Below are 25,741 nucleotides of genomic sequence, written 5' to 3' on the forward strand. Positions count from 1 at the left end.
GCGCTTTTAAGCACATAATGCACGTTCTCGTGGATTAATTATAAATACAGAGTTAAATTAATTTAAAGTCGCGTGTAATGCTACGGTGTGTTTTAAATGTTATTTACTCCAAACGAAGGCGATTAACATATCTCTTCAGGCATCTAGCAGGACTACTACCTACGCTGACGTTTAGGTCCATGTCTGTCCGGTGTCATTGGTGAATGACCGAAGATGTCTCATAGCAGGTTGTTTGCCCGGTTGCTCTGTAAGTAAAACTAACACGAATGTCATTACATTTTAAACACATCTCTGTCTTAGTTTTGACATTGTTCCAGCAGCTATTGTAAACGAGGGAGTCATTTATTTCTTTGTATCTTGCTTAAACACACACAGTCAGCTAATGCTAATGCTGTTTTGTTGGTGTTTTCAGCACCAAAACGTAACATTTCACTTATGAACGGGTGACCTTTACTTGTAAATGTGTGTCATTTCAACCTCTTCACGGAGGTTGTCTTTTTAAAATGTCTGTACTACGTTAGTAATAATATCTGGATAACTTTGAAGGTAGCAGACTGACAGCAGCACTATCATTTAATATAACTTAGTGCTTATTTATTTTGTAAGGGACAGAGTTTGTGTCTTTGCTACAGTTAGGATAAATTTAGCTCACATCCTCAACTAAGATGACAATGTTCTTTATTAATCTGTTGTACGCATGTTGACAGTACATGAGGACTAGTGTGACATATGTGTGTGGGTGCTTGTACTTCACTGTATGTGTACATTAAATTATATTTTTATTATATATATATATATATATATATATATATATATATATATATATATATATATATATATATATATATATATATATAATATAAATAGTGTAGAAAATCTAAATGGTCAGAGCATTTTATGATGTCTGTGAAAGGGTGTTCCCACTTTTGAAACTTTGGGTTAAACTCTTCCAGTCTTGTGAAATTCATTGAAATTGTCTGTCAATAATGGATTTTTTTCTCCAGCTGAACAGAAAGCAGTGTTAACTAACTTCCCTATCAGTTTGATACACGGCATACTGTGCTTTTTCAGAACCGTAAATCGTGAACTTCAGATTCGTTTTGCCATTGAGTAGTATGACAGTTTTTCAAAGGAGTTTTAGGGGAAAAGTGAAAAAGTCTAAAGAAAAAATGCATAAAACATGTACAAATAAATAATATGAAAATAAAAATAAGATTAAACTAAATAACTTGATTAAAATAAATAAAACTATTTTTTTATTTATTAAATAAATACATCTACAGTTCAGCACAGTAATAAATTGTGTAGAAAAAAATTATTAACGTAACAAAAGACACTATATTTTCCAATGTGCATTTGTATATTATGTTAATTATACAACACTATATTTTAAAAAATCTTGTATAAAATGACTTGTATTTGTTTGTTTGCTTGCTTGGTTTTATTGTATTTATATGATTTTTGTAATTTAATTTTTGCCATGAAAATAGCCTTAGATGCTGATGTGGCATTAAATAAAACTAACTGTATACAACACCTTAAATTTGGTCTTTGCATGAAAATATATAGCTGCCTTTTAAATTTTAGGATTGGGGGGCAGGGGCATCTAAAAGATTGAAAACCCCCGGTCTATGATTGGTTGAAGTGAACTTTAACCTAGAGAAATGTGGATTGATCCGTTAATCCTGTCAGCTATGATCAATAGCATATTTCTTCTATAAGTCCTATTCTGTTCTCTCATTCAAGAGTCTAAACTGTTCGTTGATCACTTGTAAACATATTGGAATGTTTGGTGCTTCGCAACTATTGTTGTCTGTTCCAACCCTGTCTTATTTCTGAACTATTTGAGGTCAAGGCTGCATGACCTTTGGACATCAGACCATGTAGGGAATGTATAGAGCAATGTGAAAGAGAAGCCAACAACTTCTTTGGCCTAAACTAAGTTTATTAATGTAGCTACCAAGTTGACTTTGCATTTAGTGTAACAGATTAATAAATAAACTGCAGGCTGTTGTTTTGGACGCATTATGATAATTTAATATTTATAGAAACAGCAGCATTTTGTCATGCAGACTTCACTAAGAATGTAAAAAATCCTCTTTAATGTGTATTTATTGATCATTGGTTCTTATTCCACTGCTGTTGTCTTTGTATTTGCAGTGCAGCAGGCTGGGGTGAGGCACTGTTATACTGGCAACAGGAATAACCTTTACATCACCAAGAACACTAAGGTCATCTGTCAAGGCTTTACAGGAAAACAGGTGTGTTTCCCCAGTCTATGCTTCCCATAACACCCTGCATTTCTGCCCAAATATGTGAAAAGGTTTGGATTAATTTAGTTACTGATTGAAGTGCTGTCTCATTGGCTGTGGCGTACTTGAATGACAGGAAACTGAGCAATTACAGGTAATCTCACTGTATTTTGAACTTGATCATCAAATGTAGTGATGTGCAACCAAAGTTTTTAGCCAAGTTAATTTTCAGTTTTGAAGGGCCGAAATCAGTGACCACAATGGTGGTGTTTAATTAGCGCTTCTCTGATGTCACATTTTGGCTCTGGCAGCGTTTATTTTTCATAAACTACAACAGGTAAACATGCCATCTGTGTAGATGATAGGGCATTTTTGAAAATATTAATCTTTTTATCTTTATCAGTCTATGCTGTTTTCAGTTTGTGCATGAATTAAACATTATTTGTAGTGTGCCTACTAGGGGTGTGCGATAATATCGTAATTGTTGTTTTAACAATGTGCGATTTGTAGGGATGCAACAATACAGTTAGTCCACGGTTCAATACATACCTCGGTTTTTAACCACGGTTTTCGGTTCGGTTCGGTTTTTTGCTATTCTATACTTAGGCGACAGGAACAGCAAGAGGTTAAAGCTACACTGTGTAACTTTTTTAGTTTATTCTTAGCTAAAAACACTTAGTTCTTTCAAAAATATATGTGCTCATTAATGTATATTTACTTCTTTCAAGTAATAAAGTATTCTCGTAAGTTTATAATATGCCATTGAAAATACATACGGGTAAGGGGTTTCGAATGCGGGTCGCCATGTTGCCCCTCCATCTTGAAAGTACATCAGCCAAAGAGGGACATACCCGTGAATTCAAGCTTTGCCTTTCGCGTTTTAACACTCGATGGCACCGTGTCGAATGTGGACGAGGTCGAACTGGAAGCCATATTAATCTTGGACTAAATCGGCCACCGTAGGAATTAAAACGAAATCGTAATTGAGAGGAAGAGAAACTAATATTCACTGGATGGTAGGGATGCGCGGTATACCGGTACTGGAAAAATACCGGTGTATATATTTTATTTCAAACGGTACGATATCATGATTTAGCTCATTTCGGTATATGCTGCTGTTCCGAAGTACACCGCTAGGTGGCAGCGCGCTACCCAAAACTGACGTGAAACCGGCAAATGTGGCAACAGAACAAGATGAATACAGCAGTTGAATCTCACTCAACACGCACAAAACTCATTAAAAAAAGAGAGGAGTAGACGTGAAACTTGGAATTACTTTGCTTATAAAACTGCTGAAGAACCATCAAACCTTGCCAAGCATCGGTCACTTAATTCCTGACTTGTAAGACATTATGAGATCGACAGGTGAGTGCATAATTCTAACGATCTAATTTAGACATTTTTCTTTTAACACTGATTAACGCACATACATAAGATCGTATCGTTTAAATATAATGAAATCTCCAGCGTTCGTTTCAACCAGTGACGTTACTTTAGACCTAATATTTGCACGCATACTATTGCACTATTTACATCCGCGAAAGACATACCCAACTCTGTTTATGTGACTACTCACTAAAGATTGACATTTTTGACATAATTTTGTGTGTATTTGACTGAGGAAAAACAATTTAATTTGGAATGCGCGAGCTCTTTAGGCCTGAGCTCTTTAGGCCTGTGTATGTGTGTGTGTGTGTGTGTGTGTTTGTTGTTGGCATGAGCGCAAAGAAAGCTCTCTCTCAAAGAGCTCTCATCCCATATGTATTACGAAATGCTATAAAATCGCTCGCATGTTAAAATTGGCGAGGTTTAAAAAGACGTGCGCAGTGATTTCCGTCAGCTGTCCCGCAACGGAAGCGAAAGTGTTGAATCTGAGCGAGCGATGCTTTTATAGTCCATGCATGATGTCTTTTGAAGCCAGAAGCAATTTGCTCATTTTGAGAGAATGGAGACGCGCAGTAATGCTGAAATTACTTACAAAAAAGTTTCCAAATGACTGATTAATGTGATAATCTTTGTTGATTAATTTAATAATAAACATTTGCGGTAATTTCCCGCTTCATAAACCCAAAACTTGCGAGAGTGAGTAAAATTATGCGCAATACCCGCATCAAAATTCAGACCCTGTATGGTATCGATTTAATATCGGTACTTCGGTATTAGATTGTGGTACCGTACCGAAGTCAAAATTGTGGTATCGAGCTATCCCTACTGGATGGTCATATACCTTTTAACCGCTAGATGGGGGAAAATATCACACAGTGTAGCTTTAAGGAGAAAAAAAGACTATTTTTTATTGCAATACTCTTTCTTTATTTTACTTAAAAGAATTGAAAACCTTACTTAAACTTTAAACTTTACTTTAAAAAAAAAAACCTTGTACACATTCCTAGTGTATTGTATAATATAAAATAAATATATATAAAGATTTACACTGGCAGCTCAGAGCTGTACAGCAGCATTTAAGTATGAAATTGAATGAATAAATGTAAAAATAAAACACTACATAGACTTCACTATAAAATATACATTGATTCTTATTAAAGCTACTGTATTAAAGTTTTTCAGTCAAGAGCAGTGAGTGATTTTCTCTTTGTCTTTTGTTGTTGTATTAACATTAAAGGGATAGTTCGTTCAAAAATGAAAATTCTGTCATCGAGAAATGAATACAGGTTTGGCACAATATTAGAGTGAGTAAATAATGACATAATTTTATAGGTGAACTGTCCCTTTAAGGACAGCGTGTTCACTAGGCTGCTGCTGTCAATGTAAGACCTCCGTGCATCTAATATACGACAGACACACGCGATTTTACTTTCACTTTAGACTTAACCGAGTGTGTTTATGTTAACCTTGTGTGTATTTGACAGTATTAGCGCAGTAAGACGACTACTTAGTTCAGTATTCACGTGTTTGACAGGCGTTTAGTGCAATATATTACAATATATATTACAAAAAATATATTACATTTAAAAAAAAATTATTTTAAACTTAACCTTCCTCTGATTATAATCCCCTCAGTTATAAAGGCAGAAATGTCAACACAACCATGTAATTCACACTCAAATAATTAAAATGTTAACATAAGTCTAATATCACCATGAACATTTAACAATTATCTCTTAACATTAAGGTGCAGTGCTTCCGTTATTTCTTTGTACCGTTTAGATGCTTTGTCATAACACACTGATGCAGAGTACCTCTCCGTGGTGGTCTGCTGCTTGTGCGGTGTTGCAGCTGCAGATGTTGTTGCTCTGGTCTTCGTCAACAGACGCTTGCACCACCTGCTAGTGAGGTCGACTAACAGCAGATGGAGATTATGCTTGGTAATCTACTGCTATTCCTGCAGTTCAGTTGAATTTTCTGTCGAATTTGAACCACTGAATTTGTGGAAGCGAAATGAAAGGGACCGAAAATTGGCTGTCGAATTTTATAGGTTGTATTTTTAAACGGAATGAATATTTTGGAAGTGAAATCTAAGGGGTTTATATGGATTATTGAATTTTGAATAATGAAAACGTGTGTAAAATGTTTTGAATTGAAATTTTCACATTTTAAATATACTAGGGCTGTAATCAACCAAATAAAATCTTGGTCGACTGAAGTCCTGAAATTTTCGACTAAAAATGACGTTAGGAAAAAAAACTTTAAATTAATTAGCTGCGCACTGTGCGCAGTACTTGATGGCCTTGTTGTCTGCCTAAATGAATTATAAATAAACATAAAAACTTGTAGGCTATTTGCAGTATATTAAATCGTTTTTGACCTGATTATTTTGCACTGACACAGGAGTCTGTCGGCTCTTACAGCGTTGCATCACTTGAACCTGTGCAATATCATAGCCTATGATTTCCGAAAATATAGTACTATGTTGTCAACTAGTGATATCATCACACAAACTTTTGAGGAATATGCAACATAATTTAGACAATTGTTTTTGTCATATGTATTATAATAACTGACAGACTATCATTTCAGCCGCTCTGTGCAGCTCGAACATAGGAGCTCAGCTCAGCTTCGCAGTTGAGACACGAATAGACTATTAACTTAAAGCTTTTACTCTTAAACCCAAAAGGCACGTCCACTTTAATAAAAAAGGAATATTTATTAAACAAGCCAGATCAAGAGCAGAAACGAAATAAAGTGCATAACTGAAAAATAAAGCATTGGCTCAAAACTAATACAAACAGTGGGCACAGCGCATCGCGCATTAAGCTCCAAATAAAATAATAAAGTGCCAAAAATCGGCAAAAAATCGACCAATCAGAATTTTGGTCGAGCCAGAACGTATCGACTAATAATCGACTAATCGACTGGGAGATTACAGCCCTAAAATATACAACCATGTTGAATTTCAGCCCATAAAAATATGCAAGCCCTAAAAATACAATGCATTAAAATGCAAGCATGGTTAATGCAATGCATATTTTTTTCAAGTAGTGCAATTTAACAAGCTTTTTTGTTTCAAAAACATTTGGCATTATTTTACTTCCATACAAGTAACAATTTTTGCATAATGCCAGCCTATGGTCTACATTGGCTGCCCTCAAACCATGTCTACTTTGACTCACCCTCAAACGCTGTAGTTGTAGCTGAGGCCTGGAATCCACATCCAATGAGAAAATTAAAGTGTTTTTGACCTTGAAATGCATATTGTAGGAAACCTCCAGAACAACATTAGGAGCCTTTAAAATAGCCTAATGGGACACTTTAAATGTATAAAATAAATAATAAAATTAACAATAAAAAAATGACATTTAAAGAATATTGTTATACACATGTTGGGTTGGGTTTTAAATGTAACATCCTTTCATGCTTTATTTTATTAGAGAAGGAGAGACAGACACAATTTTTCTTGACATCTGCCCATAGGCCCTTCATGCTAAAACTGCTGGCTACAGTATCCAATAACCTTGCTTTTCTCACCCCTTTGATTTATTTCCAATCTCTCATTGCATTTCTCTAACTCTCCTTCACCCTCTTTCAAACGACTCTTTACCATAATAAAGGGTTATTAGATGAAGTTTTAATGAACACTCATTATAATTAGAAGGGTATGAGGAATGACTAGAGTGTCATCGCGGCATATTAACTTTGCTGTTCGGCTACATAAGCAAACCATAGCTCAAATTAATCGCTATACTGTTAACAGAGGCAGCGTGCAGGAAAAACGGCAAAGTTAGCTCAGCACTTCAGCGTTAATGAAAGCATGAGAACAAATGATGGTAGAAAAGTTGGCAAGGGTACGCTCAGAGGGGAAATGGATCGAAAACGTGCCTGGTTTCCTCGTTCTTTCTAATTATATTTAAAACATTACAGTGGTAGATATTGACGTGGTATTGGTGACCCTTACCTTTGGACTTCTCTGCGATGTTTCAAAATAATTTGTAATAATTAACATGGACATAGCGGGAAAGGAAGGTTAAAGTTTGTGATGTACCATTTCCACAGACTGTTCAAATCTCTAATCATGGGGAAATTGTATTTTACTGATACATTTTTATTTTACAGCATTCATTGATTTTAAGTGCTTCACATAATGAAAGTGCATTTGTAAGTCTATGTTCTGGGCTGCATGCAGGGAAATTATATATATCATGTTCCCCATTAGTCTCTTTATATTTAGTCAGTCATTTAATAACAGAGCTAAATGTGAACTAATTTATCTACATACTTAAAGTATTGCAAAATCATGCAAACCATGTAATTGTGCCTAAGATATGCTATGCATGACCATTACACAATCATTTATCTTTTTGGAATGGTTTGGGTTCTGTATTCCAACAGTGGCACATGTTAGAGATATAGATGTAATTAAGAATGTTATAGACTCAAAGTCTACTTTCAAAGTGAGAGTCCTCTTTCTGTGTGTTTTCATTAGTAAACTGTATTGTGACTAGGTTTTTGTTGTGTGTGTAGGGTCTTTATTTGGTCCAGGATTTTAATTGAATTTGTTTAAAAGCCAATTTCCACCCACTCTCTGACATTTTCTGACAACTTCAGTCTTTCTTTCTTTTTATTTGCTCCTGCCTTTTGAGAAATGCCACCTTTGCACTTTGGTCTGCTCATACTCTGGCAGCGGGTTTGCTTTTAAGTTCAGTACAAACGTTAACTCTTTATTAGCAGCTTCTTTGAAAAGTGTACATCACATCAATTGTTGTGCAGTTACAAAACTATCCAAAAATATGCTGCATTAATGGTTAAGATCAATTTGAATCATCATGATCATGTTTCACTGCTTCTACTGCTAAGATTTACAGAACAACAGGTGCTTCAGACATGGCTTTAGGTTTAGTGAACTTTCACACACTTTACTCGTATCTGTAGTTCTTTTGGTGTTTAAGAATGATTGTATCTGCCTGTGAGTAGTTTGAGTAGATCAGCTTCAACAATTATTTTGGACAGGGTATTAATTTGTGTTTTCTCATTTTCAAAGTTACAGTATGTTTTCATAGTAATATCAAGATCTTTTATACTCAAATGGAAACTTTCTCAAATGGAAATCTTTTTTCCTTTGTGATGTGACACTTTTAACGTTAATACAAGCAGACTATGCTGAACGGCAAGCCAAATTATTCTCTTTCCTTCATTGAAAGATCTCTCTTTTCACTCTCTGTCTCTAGGGCACCTTTCACAGTCAGCAGTCTTTGGACTATGGCTCTCGGTTAGTAGGAGGAGTGTCCCCAGGCAAGGGGGGCAAAACACACCTGGGTCTACCAGTCTTCAACTCTGTGAAGGAGGTAATGGCCTGTGTTCTTGCTGACAGTCTCATGTGAGCCACAGTTACTTTTTGGACAGCTGGTCTGATTCTCTGGAGGAACTAGGGGACATTTAAGGGGACTTATTTAGAGCAAGTGATGCCAACCGTAACAACTGTTAAAGGCCAGATGCTGGTTGTTTAATCTTTATCAGTTTAAACACCTTCAGATAAAGCCCAACTGCAACTGAAATGCTAAAATTGGACGTTTGACCAAATATTTTTGTAGTTCTGTGAATGATTCTTTATTTGGTTTTTAGGCTAAAGATGGCACAGGGGCTGAAGCCACCGTGATCTATGTGCCGCCCCCTTTTGCTGCAGCCGCCATAATTGAAGCAATTGACGCAGAGATACCACTAGCTGTCTGTATCACAGAGGGAATCCCTCAGCAGGACATGGTGCGGGTCAAACACAGGCTGCTCCGCCAGAACAAGACCCGCCTCGTTGGCCCCAATTGTCCCGGTGTCATCAATGTGAGAGCTGCACTTATGCTGTTTTTTTTAATTATTATTATTATTTGCACCCACACAAAACTTAAAATGCTATAAGTTTAGAAGAGAAGTCATATGGTTGAAGTTTGTAGAATTGTAGATGTAATTTTAACACAAAGAAAACACTCTTTGAATACTATATCTCTCTTAAAATGAAAACAGGTTAACATGTTAAAATTGATAAAAAAGTGACAGTAAAGACATTTTTAATTTTACAAAATATTTATATTTCAAAGAAAAATGCTGTTCTTTTGAACTTTCTATTCATCAAATAATATTAGAATCAGAAATATTAAACAATGCAACTTAATAGTAATATGAAATGTTTCTTGAGCACCAGATCAGCATATTAGAATGATTTCTGAAGGATCATGTGACACTGAAAATTCAGCTTTGCCATAACAGAATTACAATTACAAAATATGTTATTGTAATAATTGTATTAATTTCTTTTAATTTTTTTAATAGTTTTGTCAGAGAAATGTGTATATATAATATATAATAATAATATAATATAATAATGTGGTATTATAAAATAATATTTTCCTTATATTTTAATGGTTTAGGCAAAAGTGTAGTGTCATTAAAACATTGATTTGTTGAGAGGGAGAAGTGATTCAATTTCTTATTATTCTTATTGATGATCAAGCTTGTATGGTTTTATCAACTCACTGTCATCAAATCATCATTTTCGTAAAGTGTGTGGTCTCCTCTCTGCTGCCATCTTGTTTCTAACTAGGTTAGGACTAGTGTTGGGTGTAACTATAGTAATTAGTTACTGTAATTTAATTACTTTTCCCTTGAAAAAGAAAAGGCATTACTCTTATTTTTTCTGTTATTTAATTACAGTTACTTCTGATGTAAATAATGTGTATACGGTAGAACAATTATATATAATGCAATAGTGGAATATTAAATGTAAAATCTAACTTTAAAATGCATGTTTTTATGTATCCATCTCAAATTTGTAATACTTGGGTCAGTTAATAAGAATAATTTATGTAGTATATATTATTTATTTGAATTAATTAAAAGAGCTGTTTCATGTCTATCCTTGAATCACTTAACTAGTCGCGGTTGATATAGGATTTAGAAAGTAATAAGTAATTAAATACTTTTTGGAGAGAGTTATTTGTACAGTAATCTAATTGCACTATTGAAGATGTACTGTAATTGGTAACTAGTAATTAATAACTTTTTTAGAGTAACTTGCCCAACACTGACTAGTTAGGACACCTCTCCAGCACTCTTAAATAATGTAGGATCTGAGACCTAGTCTTAACACATAAGAACCTTAATGAATCATCCTTATTCTTAAGTCTAGGAATAAAACTAAAATTACATAATTCTTAGAATTTTGAAATTTCTTAAGACTTCTTTATACAAATGGCACCTGGAATGTGTATTGAATTGGGTCCATTTTAATTTCATGTTGACTTCAAAGCCTACTGCTTGTAGTTTATAATTGCCTAAAGTAAAATGTAGTTTAAACCAAATTTTAACTTGGTGTTTTTTTCTCTACTTACAGCCTGGCGAGTGCAAAATTGGGATCATGCCTGGGCACATCCACAAGAAAGGAAGAGTTGGTAAGAGCTCTACTGGATGACACCTGTCTTTATGACAAAGTAAACAGTCTGTCATCCTTCCAGAAGAGTTTAACACTGGAGCAGCTCACATGCTGTTTGAATAGAATCTTAAAAGATCCTTGAAATGCCTAGCGTTCCTCCTGTCTTCACATACATAAAAGAAGAATCAGACAGACAGAGCCAGAGGGTCTCGATTTGAAATGGACCCTTTTTATGGTGTCAGATTTGTAAGAGTGTCTCACCATGTCAAGGAGGATGAGATGTCTCTCGAACATGAACTCTGTAACAGTGTTCAGACTGCTAAAAAGAGAATGGTGCAGATAACTTCTCATCAGTGCTCTGTCAAGGAATTTTAAACTGCAGCGCTGTGCCGTCTCAAGTCAGATCACTAGACAGACACCACAGGTTTTTGAGGAGCTTTGAAGAAAACTACTCAGAGTTGAGCTTTGTGCCTGTTCCTGTAATAAGAGTTGTGACTTCGTCTGTCTGGAAATGTTTCAGCTGAAATTGGCCTTTTCCAGTACTGTTTTTCCATTGGGTATATTTGACATTTGGAAAGGAAACACTTTTTTTAATGCTGCTTAGTTGCCCTCTGGTTTCATTGGGTATTAGGAACAGAACTGAGAGCAGAAAAGGTGCATTCAAATGTTGAATACTCTTTTAATTTACATTTTTGCTCTCTAGAATATCTCTAGACAGGAAACTACACTCTTATATTAAAAAAGGTTCAATACAAGGAGAAATGTCTTCAATGATTGGATAATACTGTCATGTTTAATGGTGATTCCCATTTTATTTTTTTTTCAAGCTGTTTAATTAATAAAATTACATAAAAATTAAAAATGTATTTTAACACATTACATTTTGAAATTGCTATTTATCTTTTATCTTGCTCTTTTTTTCCCTCAGGTATTGTTTCTAGATCAGGCACTCTTACGTATGAAGCTGTACATCAGACGACCCAAGTGGGTCTGGGCCAGTCACTATGCATTGGTATGGCAAACATCAGTCATTATTATACATGCATTATTATAAATCTGCCTTGATTGCAGAAAGAGTTGAATAAAATGTCTTTTCTTTCAGGTATCGGTGGAGACCCTTTTAATGGCACTAACTTCATTGACTGCCTGGAGGTGTTCTTGCAGGACCCAAAAACTGAAGGCATCATTCTGATTGGAGAGATTGGAGGAGATGCAGAAGAGAATGCGGCAGCGTACCTGAAACAGCACAACTCTGTAAGCTGCTTCTAATGTTCACACGTGATTTCTGAACTAAAAAATGCTGTTAAATTTTAGGGATGCACCGAATATTCGGCCACTGAAAATTTTCGGCCGAAAATGGCCCAAAAGTGCATTTTCGGTTTTCGGCCGAAAGACTTTTATCACCGAAACAACATGGCCGAAATGTTGTGATGACGCAAACAGAAACCGCGACCTGCACGTGCTTGTCTGAAGCAACATGTCTGCGGTGTGGACGTATTTCAGTATAGCTGAGAAACACCCACGTCTGCTCCAGCGAGAGCTAGTGTTCAGTGCAGCAGCTCATGTTCTTGATGAGAAGAGGACCAGACTTCACTGTGAAACCCAACGGTTTCCCAATGCAATCTTTAACAGTGGGCATGTTTTAAGCGCGGAACACACTTCAATCCGATTTGCCACACCAACATCGATCAACATGCATCACGAAATTCAAACGATAAATGCCGTTTTGACATCACATCACAGTTCAAGCGGCGGCGCTCGCGCGTGAACGCGATCATCTGTGAGCGCGATCGATCATCTCTTCCTTAAGAATAAACATGAATGAACATCTGAAGGTATGTTGAGGATACATTACAACTTACTGTCACGTATCATATGTGGTGTAATCGCTCAATCAGTGTTTCATCGGCGAAAAGACGTCAATATAACTGCTGTAAACCAAACAAATGTCATGTAACTTTAGCATCACATTTACCTCAGGCAGTCATTCAGTGTCCACAGAATTTTATTCTCTAAAGTAAATAAACTCTTTCACTAAATATGCTCTATATTAGCCGTTATATTCATTATATTCTACTTAACCTGTTAATGATATCTTGATTATTTCATGCATGTTAAATAAACCTGTCATGAAAATGACAGACACTGTGTATAAATGATTATCTTCAACAATGAATTGGATAAAAAACTATTTTATAATCAGATTTAGAAGTTATTGCAAAAACTGCTTTATGTAAAGTTTACATGTTTGCGTACTATGTTATTTGAGTGTTGATTGTTAGACCTAATGCACTTGTTCTGAATGCACTTTCTTGTAGTAGTCCTACAGAGAAAAAATTAAAATGCACTAGACCTAAATGCACTTTGTTTTTATGAGAGAACATTTAATTTTAAAACCTTTCTGTAGGCCTGTACATTATTATTTAATGTACAAATGAGTGGGGTCAAGTTAAACATTTTAGTTTGAATTTTATTTTATACTGTGCATTGTTGCAATGTGCTAAATAAATATTGGCATAATTTGTAATTGATTTATTCTTTGAAACTTTAATATTAATTTATGCAATTGCAATGCCTTGATTTTAGTAAAGTTAGTACACAGTCATAGCCATAAATGCAATGGTACTAATAATTGGCATAATTTCTTTCGGTGTTTCGGTTTTCGGCCTTGGTTTCCTCTTTTTCGGTTTTCGGTTTCGGCCAAGAATTTTCATTTCGGTGCATCCCTATTAAATTTAAAGGTTATATGTCTGAAAACGTTTAATAATATTACCTCAACCTTTTAACTCAAGGCTATCTTATTTTTTCTACAACAAATTCCTATTGTTGGTTAACTTACAGCATTTCATTTTTGAGGTCCAATTTGTTCAGCGAACTTAAAAGCATATTAATTAAACAATAGTTCTGGCTGTATACAGGTAAAGTTTAAGCAATAGTTAGCCCCAAAATGTACTTAATTTACTAATCTTAATTCATCATTTACTCACCCTCATGTTGTTCCAAACCCATATACTTCCTTCTGTCAGTCACAAAAGGAAATGTTAGGCAGGATGTTCACAATTCTCTTTTTTCCAATCCATTAACACTGAATAGAGACCAGGGTCTTGAAGAGGGTCTTGTCAAGCTCCAAAATGACTAAAAAGCATGATAAAAGTATCATAAAAGTAATCCATATGACCAAAATTTAGTTAAAATATTCATCCATTCAAATTTAACGTCATGATCTTTTATGAGACAGGAGAATTTAATATGTTTGGCATCATTGACATCAGATGTCATATTTTAAACACAAGTTTGATATTTCTGTCTGTTCATCACAGAAAACTATTTTATTCATTCAAAAGACTTGGAATACGATGCACAAGTTATGCATATTTTATGCTGGTTTTATTTTATTTTTGGGGCCAGATGTACTAAATGGCAAATTAGCGCGAGGGTGCAATTCCATAAATGCGCAGATGGGAGTGGACAGTTCTGTGCCTGATCTACTGACGACGCGCAAACTAATGAATACAGACGCAGCCGGTTCATTTCCATAATGACCAATGCAATCTACCTGTTAGCGTCTGGTTTAAGACGTGTTTTTTTTGGGGGCGGTAAATAATGGCGCAAACACCAGTAAATTGACGAGCGCAAACCTTTGTAAATCACCTGGCATGATTCATTTAAATACTCTCCTCCCATAAATTTAGTAAATCTGACCCTTGGAGAACTGTGCCTTTAAGATCTTCCACACACACTCCCGCTCAAAGATTCATTCATGAAACGTTTTTTGACTCATGAATCAGTGCATATTTTTTTCTTAGCCCTTGGGACGTACACAATGTTTTTCTGCTTCTGGATATCGGCAGCTTTCTCCAACAAACAGGAACCCTCACCACACATGGAGCTCCTCTTTCCTTGCTGGCAGGAGCTACTCGCCCCTGAGCTCACATTGTTTCTGTGAATGAGAAAACAACCTCCAGCTGCTCTTTGATCTGTTTTGGCTGTGAAGGAAAATCTACAGGGTTTTCATTGTGATCTTTGGACCAGTCAGACTAGATTTCACTTGCAGTCAAAGACCTCCCCCACTCCTAACAAAGCCTCAGTTTGTGTCGTCATTTAAGCATGTCATATTTATTCCTCCAGTCTCAGAGTCATCAAGAGAGCTGATGCATTAGCAAGTCTCTTGCATTGGGAGATTTTTTCTCTCTGTAAGGTAAAAAAACTATCGTTGGCACAAGGAATACTCATGGAATAGTTTCAGCTGTGCTGATTGTGCCAAATTGCGTACAGCAAACTGACACACAAAAGTCCATTTCCTTAAGAGGAACTCAGACAGCCAGATGCGATTCAGATGGAACTCAAGTCTGAAAGCGGGGCAGTGGAGGGGCACAGTAATTCCAGGAAAATCAAGCAAGTCGCTCTGAATATGTTAACTGCATGTACAAGTGCATCATTTAGTAAGTGCTTGGATGTTCAAAGAACCTCTTCTCCATCCTGTGAATCAGACTCTTTAAGTGCTCGTTTTTATTGTTGCCACATTTGAATGGAACTGAAATGGTGAAATGTCAACTTGCTATTTCCAGCATTGTTAAGAAGTTTCACAGTTGCAGAAACCATTAAGCGTTTTTGTGTACTTGGAGAAAAGTGAGCATGTAGCTCTTGTGCCGCATTAGCACTGTGAAACTTTCTTCTTTTCCGGCCTGTCAATTAAATTAGTGGGAGAATTGAATTATTCCTCGCCGACTAGTTGCTGATAGTATGAAATTGGTCCTTTCAGGTAAACTTTTCTCATTACCTCAACAAGGTAGTTTTTAAGTGAACGCTCCAAAGATGGCCTTGGCCATGAATAATGGAGATCAATACGTGGTCATGCTACATTTCATGCAGTGGATTCAGCCTTGGGAGAAGCATTTGGCAGTTATGAAATGTTCCATCTATGACACTGTTAACAAGGCCTGAATTGATCAGACTGTTAAACACATGCCGGTCTCATTAAGAAGTGCGGACAGGGATGATACATCAGGTTTTGGGCGGTAATGTAAGCGCCGATCCATACCGGAGCTTGTAAACTATTAGCTCTAGAAAAAGTCATGTCAGATTTATGTTGTTGTATGAACCCTTTTAGACTGGCTTAGGAAAAGCGTCTGTTTTCCTTTTGAAATAATTCTAGTGACAAAGGGCTCATGGTCCAATCCCATAATGTCACAGCACATTTAAACGCCCCCACACTTCCTGTTGGATCCATATCAAGTACTTGCTTTGTATTAGCTGCAGTGGCATTGTGCAAATAATTGCGTGAGCACCCCGTTTTCCTCTTTTCTGTTAATTTATCAAGTCCCTACACGCATGCACTAGTAAGTCCTTGTGTCAGAATTGCCAAGGCAAACTGCAAAATTGCTTTTCAGCCAAATTAGCATATTGATATGAATATTCCTCTCAAGTGCTTGTCAGCTATACGCTTGTTTTTGCTTATTGCTAACATTTGTCACCTTGGGAACGTTGCCCATTAAGATCCACTTGCAGTCCACAGTCACCACGACAATATTGGGAGCTGCTGAATGATCGAGAGGAAGCATTTACATTTACATTTATGCATTTGGCAGACGCTTTTATCCAAAGCGACTTACAGTGCCCTTATTACAGGGACAATCCCCCTGGAGCAACATGGAGTTGCTGGTGGACACAAGGACACACTGGTGGTGACCGCTGGGATCGAACCAGCAACCTTTTTGCGTATAAGTTCCATGGTTTAACCCACTGGACCACCATCTCCAGCTTTCCAATGGTTAACATGGAAACCTGACAATTTGTTTTCTGCAAATGTTCGTTGCATATCTATCATCTATTTTTATGTAAACAAAAAAATACATTCAGTTTGTACACTTCTCAAGGGATAGCTCTCACAAAAATGACAATTGTCATTCGCTCACACACATGTGGTTGCAAACATGTTTTTCTGTGGAACACGAAGGATTATTCTTTAAGAATGTTCACAACAACGAGTAAGTAAAAACAGCATTTGGGCACTTTGGGTGTACCATATTATTCATATAACTGCTAAAACAAGCTCAAAGTGGGATTGACTGGAGTGTCTAAGAAAGTCGTTGTCATGCAACAAAAAAGGGAGAACAAAATGAAAGGATGGCGTTCCACTCCAGCATTCTCTCAAGGTTTTGTGCATGAGCAAAATATAATTACCTCAGTTCATTATTGTAATCTTGCCAGATTAGGCTTTAGTCTGCAGTCGGCTGCACGAACGTGAACAGCTTGAGCAGAGCTTGAGCTTTGAACCAAAGACGGCTCCTGTGGAGCGTTATAATGTTAGCGGGTAGTTGAAGATTATCAAGTATTAAGTGAGACTGTCTTTGACTGGCAGTCACATTCATTTCATTGTCTCTACCTCAAGTTTGCAATCCCATTTAAAGTTTTTAGTGAAATCAAAAATTGCCTGTGAAGTTTAGAAACCTTCTCTCCTGTGAGATGCTAATGAGCACGTCTGAATTAGTGCTGGCTCAGTTTGAGCCCAAGGAAGTCTATAGTACCGTAGAAAACGATACATTAGCATTCCTATTGATCTCGATGGCAATAGCTCAGCTGGCAATGGAACCAACTGAATATACAATTGAAAAATGTCTTTAAGTATCTCGTATATCTTCAAATATCTTCATCCTTTCTAAGAAAAGCTGTTGAAATGGCCCACACAGATGTGATTATTCCCACTCTGGAATTATGATGTCATTCATGAGGACAGAATATGGTGGGAATGAGGAAAAAACAGCCTGTGCATGATGGTCCATCAGCAATGGCAGTTAATTGGCATGGACATGACAAATTACCTTCCATGAAAGTGAGATTGTATTAAATGACAGACTCTAACCACTGTCTGCCCATCTGCTTACTCCCACACAAGCTATTAGATGCCTTGATCAGCCTCCCTTTTAAATGCCAATTTTGAGCACAGTATGCGACGTCTAAAAGCCCCTGCACTTATCTCTATTTACAAGTCTATAAAAATAGAGACTCACCATCTGTAATTATCTGAAAACATTATTCTTGTAGGCCTTACTTAGCATCACTATGATGACCATAGTTATTTTTATGGATGCCCATAATGCAGTGGTCAACCAAAAAATGTTTGCTGTACATTGTACTACACAAGATTCTAACTAATTGTATATACACGCACACAAACACTACCACTCAGAAGATTCTTAAACAAGTTTTAGTAAAGAAGTCTCATTAGGGCTGCATTTATTTCAGTAATTTCAAGAATCATTTCTTAGTTTTCAACATTGTTAATAAGGAGATGGGAGAAAAAAATTATAATTCAATGCTTTTCTGTTCTCTCGTAAAAGTATTGCGTTTTCCTGAGAAACTTTAAGTTTAATCATAAAACCTCTGAAATATACTTTTTCCTCTCACCTCGTATTATTTTATTGCAAAAGTTTTGCAAGCAAGCACAAACGTTTCTTGGAAGAACACAAACGTTTTACAAGTGAATGCAATGTTTTTTGGGGCAATGCAAATTTTTTGCAATCTAACAAACCATTTCTCCGGGAAATGCTAAAATGCTTGAGTGAACAAAACATTTTTCCAGTAATGCAAAATGTTTGAGAGTGAACAAAATGTTTCTTCAAGAAATGCAAAAGGTTTGAGAGCGAACAAAAAGTTTCTCCAGGTAGGGCAAAAGTTTTGCGAGTAAATGCAAACTTTCTTGGAGGAACGGAAATGTTTTACAAGCAAACAGAATGTTTCTTAGGGGAAGACTAGTTTTTCAAGTGAACTCAACGTTTCTTGGGGAACGCAAAAGTTTTGCGTGCAAACTAAAAGTTTCCTGCGGGAAGACAAAAGCATTGAAATATATATATATTTTTCCCCTCCCAACTCTCTTTTTTAACCATCACCATGTCCCTTTAGGGGCTCCGACAACAAAAACAAGCAAACAGTTAGGCAGCTTATGATTTTTGTGGAAGCCGTGATGCAGCTTTAAACAATATTTGTTGGATGAATAGAATGTTCAAAAGCATTTTATTTGAAATAGAAATAGTTTGTAACAGTGTAAAAGTCTTACTGTCACTTTGCTATCACTGTCATTTAATTAGTCCTTGCTGGATATACTAGTATTCAAGTATTAATTTAGTTAAAAATGTATTTTAACCCAGTCATCTTTTTTTACTCTTTAGGGTGCCAATGCTAAGCCAGTGGTGTCGTTCATTGCTGGCCTGACAGCCCCTCCTGGAAGGAGAATGGGGCACGCAGGAGCCATCATTGCCGGAGGCAAGGGGGGTGCCAAAGAAAAGATCGCCGCCCTGCAGTCGGCTGGAGTTGTCGTCAGCATGTCTCCGGCTCAGCTGGGCAGTACCATGTTTAAGGTGAGACCGTTTTCTCTCAGTGTGAGCTGTAACTCAGAGGCAGAGTCACCACAGAGCTGCAAACTCAAACATGCTGAGAGCAAGCCATTAAAGACTTTTTTTTTTTGGTAAAAAAAATATATATATATATATTTGTTTTTTATTATTCTCCTTTTAGTTTGAAGCCTTACAGTGAGGTCAGCTTGCTGAGAACTCTTTTTAAAGTAGATTTATTGGTTTGTGCGGCTCTGGGAAATTCACTGTTCTGTGGGCCAAACTGGTGACTAATATAAAGGGCCCCCTTAGAAAATCACAGCAGTTTTTACCGTAAGAGATTCAATAGACAGCTACACCGTAAGAGAGAAAATGAACAAAGCTCCATTTATATCGGTGAGTTAGCAGCTTTGCCTCTTTATCTCAATTTATCACAGCCAGCACTTTTAACAAGATGTATAAAAAGTGAAAGTGTGTATTACACTCATTCATCATTTTAGCCTTTCATTATCAGCACTAACAAACGCTCTTTCCTCTGCATCAATACCATTTTCTTTCCTCTTCCACCACACCCCTGGATTCTAATTTGTAATCATTGGAAGTAATGATGAAAAACACTCTGGCTGGTTGTTAATTTTGCAGCCCATTGTGTTCATACATCTGTGTTTATCTCATTGGCCGATTTAATAATGATGCCACATACACGCCTCAAAGTTGATTGTGTGTTTCCTCGCTTTTTCTCCATGTTACACACTCTCTCTCACACACACACACACACACGCACACACACACACACACACACACACACACACACACACACACACACACAAAAACACGTTGGCAACTCACTTATGATGTACCAATCCCAAATCTGGATATTAACCCTTTATCTCAGTGTCTCTCATTATTCCTTGTGTTTATGCCTGAAGGATATAGCCAAGAAATATATGTCAGCTTTTTGACTCATTATTTTGCATTCGCATTATTTTGATCAAACCAAATTTAAAATTAAGTAAACACTTTTAGTATATTAATTTAAAATCATGTTTCAAATATATGCTTTTCTTTTTAACTTTATATTCATCAAAAATCCTGGAAGAATGTAGCATGTTTTTCAGAAAAATATTTTCAACATTGATGATAATAAGAAATGTTTCTTGAGCACCAAATCAGCATATTTGAATGATTTCTGAAGGATCATGTGACACTGATGACTGGCGTAATGATGCTGAAAATTCAGCTTTGCCGTCACAGGAATAAATTACATTTGAAATAAATAATATTTCACAATATTACTCTTTTGAAAACTATATCATCGTTTTGAAAACATGAAAAGAAATACATCTTTTCAACTTAAATGTATAATTTATATTTATATAAAGTTATACATGTTCAACTTTTAATAATATTGACATTATAAAAAGTATAAATGACAAATCTTTCTCTAAAATCTTTCTCTTTCTCTAATCTTTCTTAATCGGTGTTTAAATGTTAAGGTAAACAGACAATTTGAACGGATTCATGGTAATTTAGCAAAAAACAATTAATAAATAAAAAATAAAATAACTTTTGCCAAGTATCTCTCTTAAAGCTTTACCGTTTTAAGAAACGTAATGACTAAATAATGGGCGTTTAAATCAATATTCATGATCCTTTTATTTTGCATGTATTAAAAAATCTTTGCAAATAAATTGTGAATATTCTGTAAAATTACCCAGCCCTACTAGTGTGCACTGCACACTGCATACAGCACAGGAAAATACTATTCACGCACCCCTTCATTTACCCTCTCTTTACTAATGATGTAATCACAGCAAATACTTAATTTCTTACTCGAGGCCATTTCCTGCAATATTATTTCAGAGTGTAGGAGACAATGCACTGCTTGACCTTTAGATGGCAGTAGAGCTTCAAGTATTTTTACAGAAGGACCTGAGCATCTTCGTTTCTAAAACATGACATTTGCATAAGGGAATTCTCTCTGAAATGCACCATTCCGTCACCCTTAGTTGAGGAAAATGCATTTTCAAAAGCACAATGCATCACCCTGTAGCTGTATGCCTTTGTAAATTAACTATGTAAATAGCTATTCCTGACTGGAACAGTCTACATTTGTCTTTGTATCATACAATGCATTTCTCACAGCTTTATGTGTTTACCCAGAGCTTTTCTTTTTCCTTTGCGATTAACCTTTATACGGCCTCAAATCCTGAGATTCACAGAGCTATCTTCTGTTTAATGCAGGGAGCTTTCCAGCAGTTGGAACTTCCACATATGAACAAACAAATGTATGCTATAGATTCCTAAAGAAAGACGGTTTGAGATGCCAAGCTAAAACGAACAATGACCAAACATAGCCACACACACAGTGAGATGTTCAAGAAACTCACAAATTAAAGATTTTGTGCGACAGGCAAGGTCAAAACACAGTAACGTTTTCTCCTAAAATGTGAAAAATATCAAAACATTCGAGACAAATACAGTACAAACTATTTTTAAACTTTCATGACTTCCTTTCTTGTGTGGAACACAAAAAGAATGTATTGTCCCTGTGTGTCCCTGGTCCTTTTTTATTTTATGGAAAAGAGTGGGGCTGCACAATAATGGTTAAACTGATTTATTTTGCTCAAAAAATAGAAGAGACAGAAAAGTTAACATTTTATAGATGACAAACAGATAGACTATGCTAGCTTCATCTTCGGGTAAATCAATACTTAATACATGGTTTTGGTGAGTGCTGCAAAGGATATTCATTAAAGAGATAGTTCACCCAAAAATGAAAATCACCCCATGCTTTACTCACCCTCAAGCCATCATAGGTGTATATGACTTTCTTCTTTCAGAAAAATACAATCCGAGATATAATAAAAATGTTCTGGCTTCCAAGCTTTATAATGGCAGTGAATGGACGAAATTTGAAACCCAAATCCAAATCCATTATTATACCTCATGGGGTAATTTTCATTATTGGGTGCCCTTTAATACACTAAGCACTGATAGCATACAGTGGATATGTCATTTTCAATCACAAGTCACGAGCAATATGGTGGAGAATGAGATCCATGTTTGGATTTATTACAGTTCATCACTGAAGGTATGATGGCAGATTTGTTCACACAAACAGCACAAGTGGTTCGTGAAGAAACACAGACTCGCTGTATGACACTTTAATTTGAGCGGAATATCGCAATGAAGATCGCTAAACTCAAAAATACATGTTTTCAGATCATTTTCAGCTTTTTCTGCAGTGTAGAGAGCGCCCATGCACGTGGTTGCCAGATTGCAAAGATTAAATAAAACGCCAGGCAGAAATTTATACTTTTAAGAGAATGAACACTAGAGGTTTGTTACCAATGCAATATAAGATTTTCTGTATAAATAGCGGTCCAATATCACAACGGTTATTTTTATTTAAATGATTGTGCTGGGGTGTGCTGTGTGGTATCTGGCACCAAGATGTTAGCAGCAGATCCTTTAAGTCCTGTAAGTTGCGAGGTGGGGCCTCCATGGATCGGACTTGTTTGTTCAGCACATCCCACAGATGCTCAATTGGATTGAGATCTGGGGAGTTAAAGGCCAGGTCAACACCTCAAACTCGTTGTTGTGCTCTTCAAACCATTCCGGATTGTGCAGCCCTAGAAAAGAGCAATGTGGACATTCTCTTTTTGTGTTCCATTAAAGAAACAGGTTACATTTTTAGGGTGAACTACCTTTTAAATGTGTTTAATATTATGTTTTCTTTTTGTTTTAATAACAATAATAATAATAAAACCTTAAATACGTTTCTCAGTGCTTTAGATACGTTTCTCAGTTTTTATCAATTCTCAGTTTTTATGAACCGATATCGATTCTTAATCCCTAGAATCGATTACTCATCCTGTTTTCAGTTGATGAATGAACGTAACTTTGCAGAGCCCCTCCCATCCATTAAATTGCAATAATCTTTGTGCTTTGTTACTTTTGATAAGATACAAAGTCTCAGATTTCAAATGATGTCCATTTTATTACGAAATTTTTAAAAAATAAATCCCGTTTTGGAGCTGTACATTAGTGCAGCTCAGCTCAAGAGAAGCGGCACGTGGACTGATCATCTCCTCCGCTTTAATATCAGTTACAGCGCGAAATAAACATGAATGAACGTCAAGGTATGTTAAAAGATTAGTACAACGCACTGAAATCTTTATCACGCCACATGTAATCGCTCAATCAGTGTTTCAACCGTGAACAATGACACGTAATGTCACATTTACCTCAGAAAAACCATTCAGTGTCCATAAACTCATTAGTCCGCGAGAAAAACTCTAGAGATGATCATTTTTATAATTATATGCACCATATCACAGGCTATTTATTGTAATTTTTTATGTTCTTCAATATTAATGCATGTTTGAATAAATCCGCCAAGTTTTTATAATTGCTACCATTTAAATGTTTATATTTCAAAAAACAAATTGGAGTAGAAAATGATTATATAATTGTAAATTTAGTATTATAACTTTATTATTATAAAAAACATAATTGAGTGTAATTTATCTTTGTATTTAAATCAGTTAATGTTAACCTTCAATATTAGTAATGTAGGCTACCAACTGACTAAACTTTACAGCATTAGTTAAGAATTTTTTTTCATCAAGAAAATTTGCCATTTACTGTATGATATCTCTCGATATATATATATATATATATATATATATATATATATATATACTCACTCTAAAAAAAAAAAAGGTTTTATATTGCACCAAAAATGGTTTTTTTAGTGCTATATAGCACCAATTTTGGTGCTTCAGTGGTTCTTCAGCGGTTCTTCAGAGGTTCTTCAGTGGTTCTTCAGCGGTTCTTCAGAGGTTCTTCAGCGGTTCTTCAGAGGTTCTTCACCGGTTCTTTGACTAAGGTGCTATATAGCACCTCTGAAGAACTGCTGAAGAACCACTGAAGCACCAAAATTGGTGCTATATAGCACTAAAAAAGGTTCCCCTATGATTACGAGCCTTTTTTTTTAGAGTGTATATAATCTCGATATTGAATCGAATCGAATCGAAAGCTTGTAAATGGAAATCGAATCGAATCGTGAAATTTGTACCCAGCTCTAGTAAAAAACGGGGGCCGACACAGTACAAAGATATCATCGTCGGAGAGAACAGAGTGACTAGCGCTCTTTAGAGAAGTTTGTCCGTTTAGGGCTTCTGTAGAAACATGACGGCACAAAATGGCGACTTCACCGTATATGTATGTAGATAGAAATGACTAATTCTTAGGTAATAAAAACATAACGGTTCATTATGTAAGGTCTTTTACATAACATGTATATTATATTGCATTTCTATCAATAGATCCTCATAAATACTACACACTGCACCTTTAACTAAAATGCAACCTAAACATTTTTTGTAGGTTTTTTTATTTTTTTAGGTAAGATTTAAAGTTATCAAGTGACTGCCTCATTAATCTTGCTTTTCTCTTTTCATCCTTGTCTTTTGTTTCCCTTCATTTTCTTTATTTATTCACCTAATTTATTTTCTCTATTGTTTATTTCAGCCCTTTAAACAGTATAATAGTAAATGTTTACAATCACGGCAGTAAACTTTGTTGACGCACACAAACTAACTGCATAACAGACCCCTGCTACGGGCATATTCGAGGCAGACCCTGCTCCTGCAGCCCTTGCTGATCATGTTTGCTCTTCCCTGTTCTCTGCAGGAGTTTGAGAAGAGGAAGATGTTGTAACGTGTTAGAGGGATTGTGAGAAACAGACTGCCCTCCCTGCCTTAGGACCTTCATCCCTGCTGGAGTCCAGCACCTTCCTCCAGGCTCAACCGTGCGCACACTTTGTGTTTTCAGCTGATTCTATGAATACATGTTCCGTATTTGCACCAGAGGAAATAAAAACATTTCAAAATCCATCACAGCCTTTGTCTTAGAAGTGTACAGCACATCCACCTTGTAACCCAACCACACGCGATGTCAGCCATGTGTTGCTTTTTGTGATAATGTCCTCTTTCCTTCTGGAACAGAAAACATATCTCTTATACTCCACATTGTAGTAGTTAATATATTTTTACCTTTGCAAAGTTGTCCACGCTCCATTTACCGCCAGCAACTCGATGCACGTCTCTGGTGTTTGTGTACTTGAAAGATGCATGTTATCCTTTTGGCAGTCTTGATAAATCTATCGCCCCTCTGTGAGAGCTAATGTGTGATTTTTGAACTGAATCTCTCAATGGCAGAATGCTGTTCTCCTCCCTTTGCATTGGAACTAATTTGCGCAATTGAAAGCCTTTTGCAATTGACGGGGCTCAGCGTGACCTTCAGGCTCCCTGAGTCTGAGTGCATTAAATGTCATT

General features: G+C 36.1%; 1 protein-coding gene across 1 annotated transcript; it reads left to right on the top strand.

The window, feature by feature from the left end:
• suclg1 (succinate-CoA ligase GDP/ADP-forming subunit alph) lies at nucleotides 1–25,585 on the top strand. Its single transcript, XM_079812301.1, has 9 exons — nucleotides 1–247; nucleotides 2,161–2,261; nucleotides 8,876–8,992; nucleotides 9,270–9,482; nucleotides 11,029–11,086; nucleotides 11,996–12,079; nucleotides 12,170–12,321; nucleotides 19,236–19,424; nucleotides 25,098–25,585. The coding sequence occupies exons 1-9, from the start codon at nucleotides 214–216 to the stop codon at nucleotides 25,122–25,124; spliced, it is 975 nt and encodes a 324-aa protein (XP_079668427.1). The 5' UTR covers nucleotides 1–213; the 3' UTR covers nucleotides 25,125–25,585.
• The last annotated feature ends 156 nt before the right edge of the window (nucleotides 25,586–25,741 follow it).

This window comes from Gobio gobio, assembly GCF_949357685.1.
Source record: "Gobio gobio genome assembly, chromosome: 3".
Classification (NCBI taxonomy): Eukaryota; Metazoa; Chordata; class Actinopteri; order Cypriniformes; family Gobionidae; genus Gobio; species Gobio gobio.

What these genes read in the sequence shown, in the direction of transcription:
- suclg1 (XM_079812301.1), top strand. Translation starts at nt 214, where the DNA reads ATGTCTCATAGCAGGTTGTTTGCCCGGTTGCTCT. An exon ending in TCTTCAACTCTGTGAAGGAG is followed by an intron (nt 8,993 to 9,269) that starts GTAATGGCCTGT and finishes TTTGGTTTTTAG; the next exon opens with GCTAAAGATGGCACAGGGGC. An exon ending in TGGGCAGTACCATGTTTAAG is followed by an intron (nt 19,425 to 25,097) that starts GTGAGACCGTTT and finishes TGTTCTCTGCAG; the next exon opens with GAGTTTGAGAAGAGGAAGAT.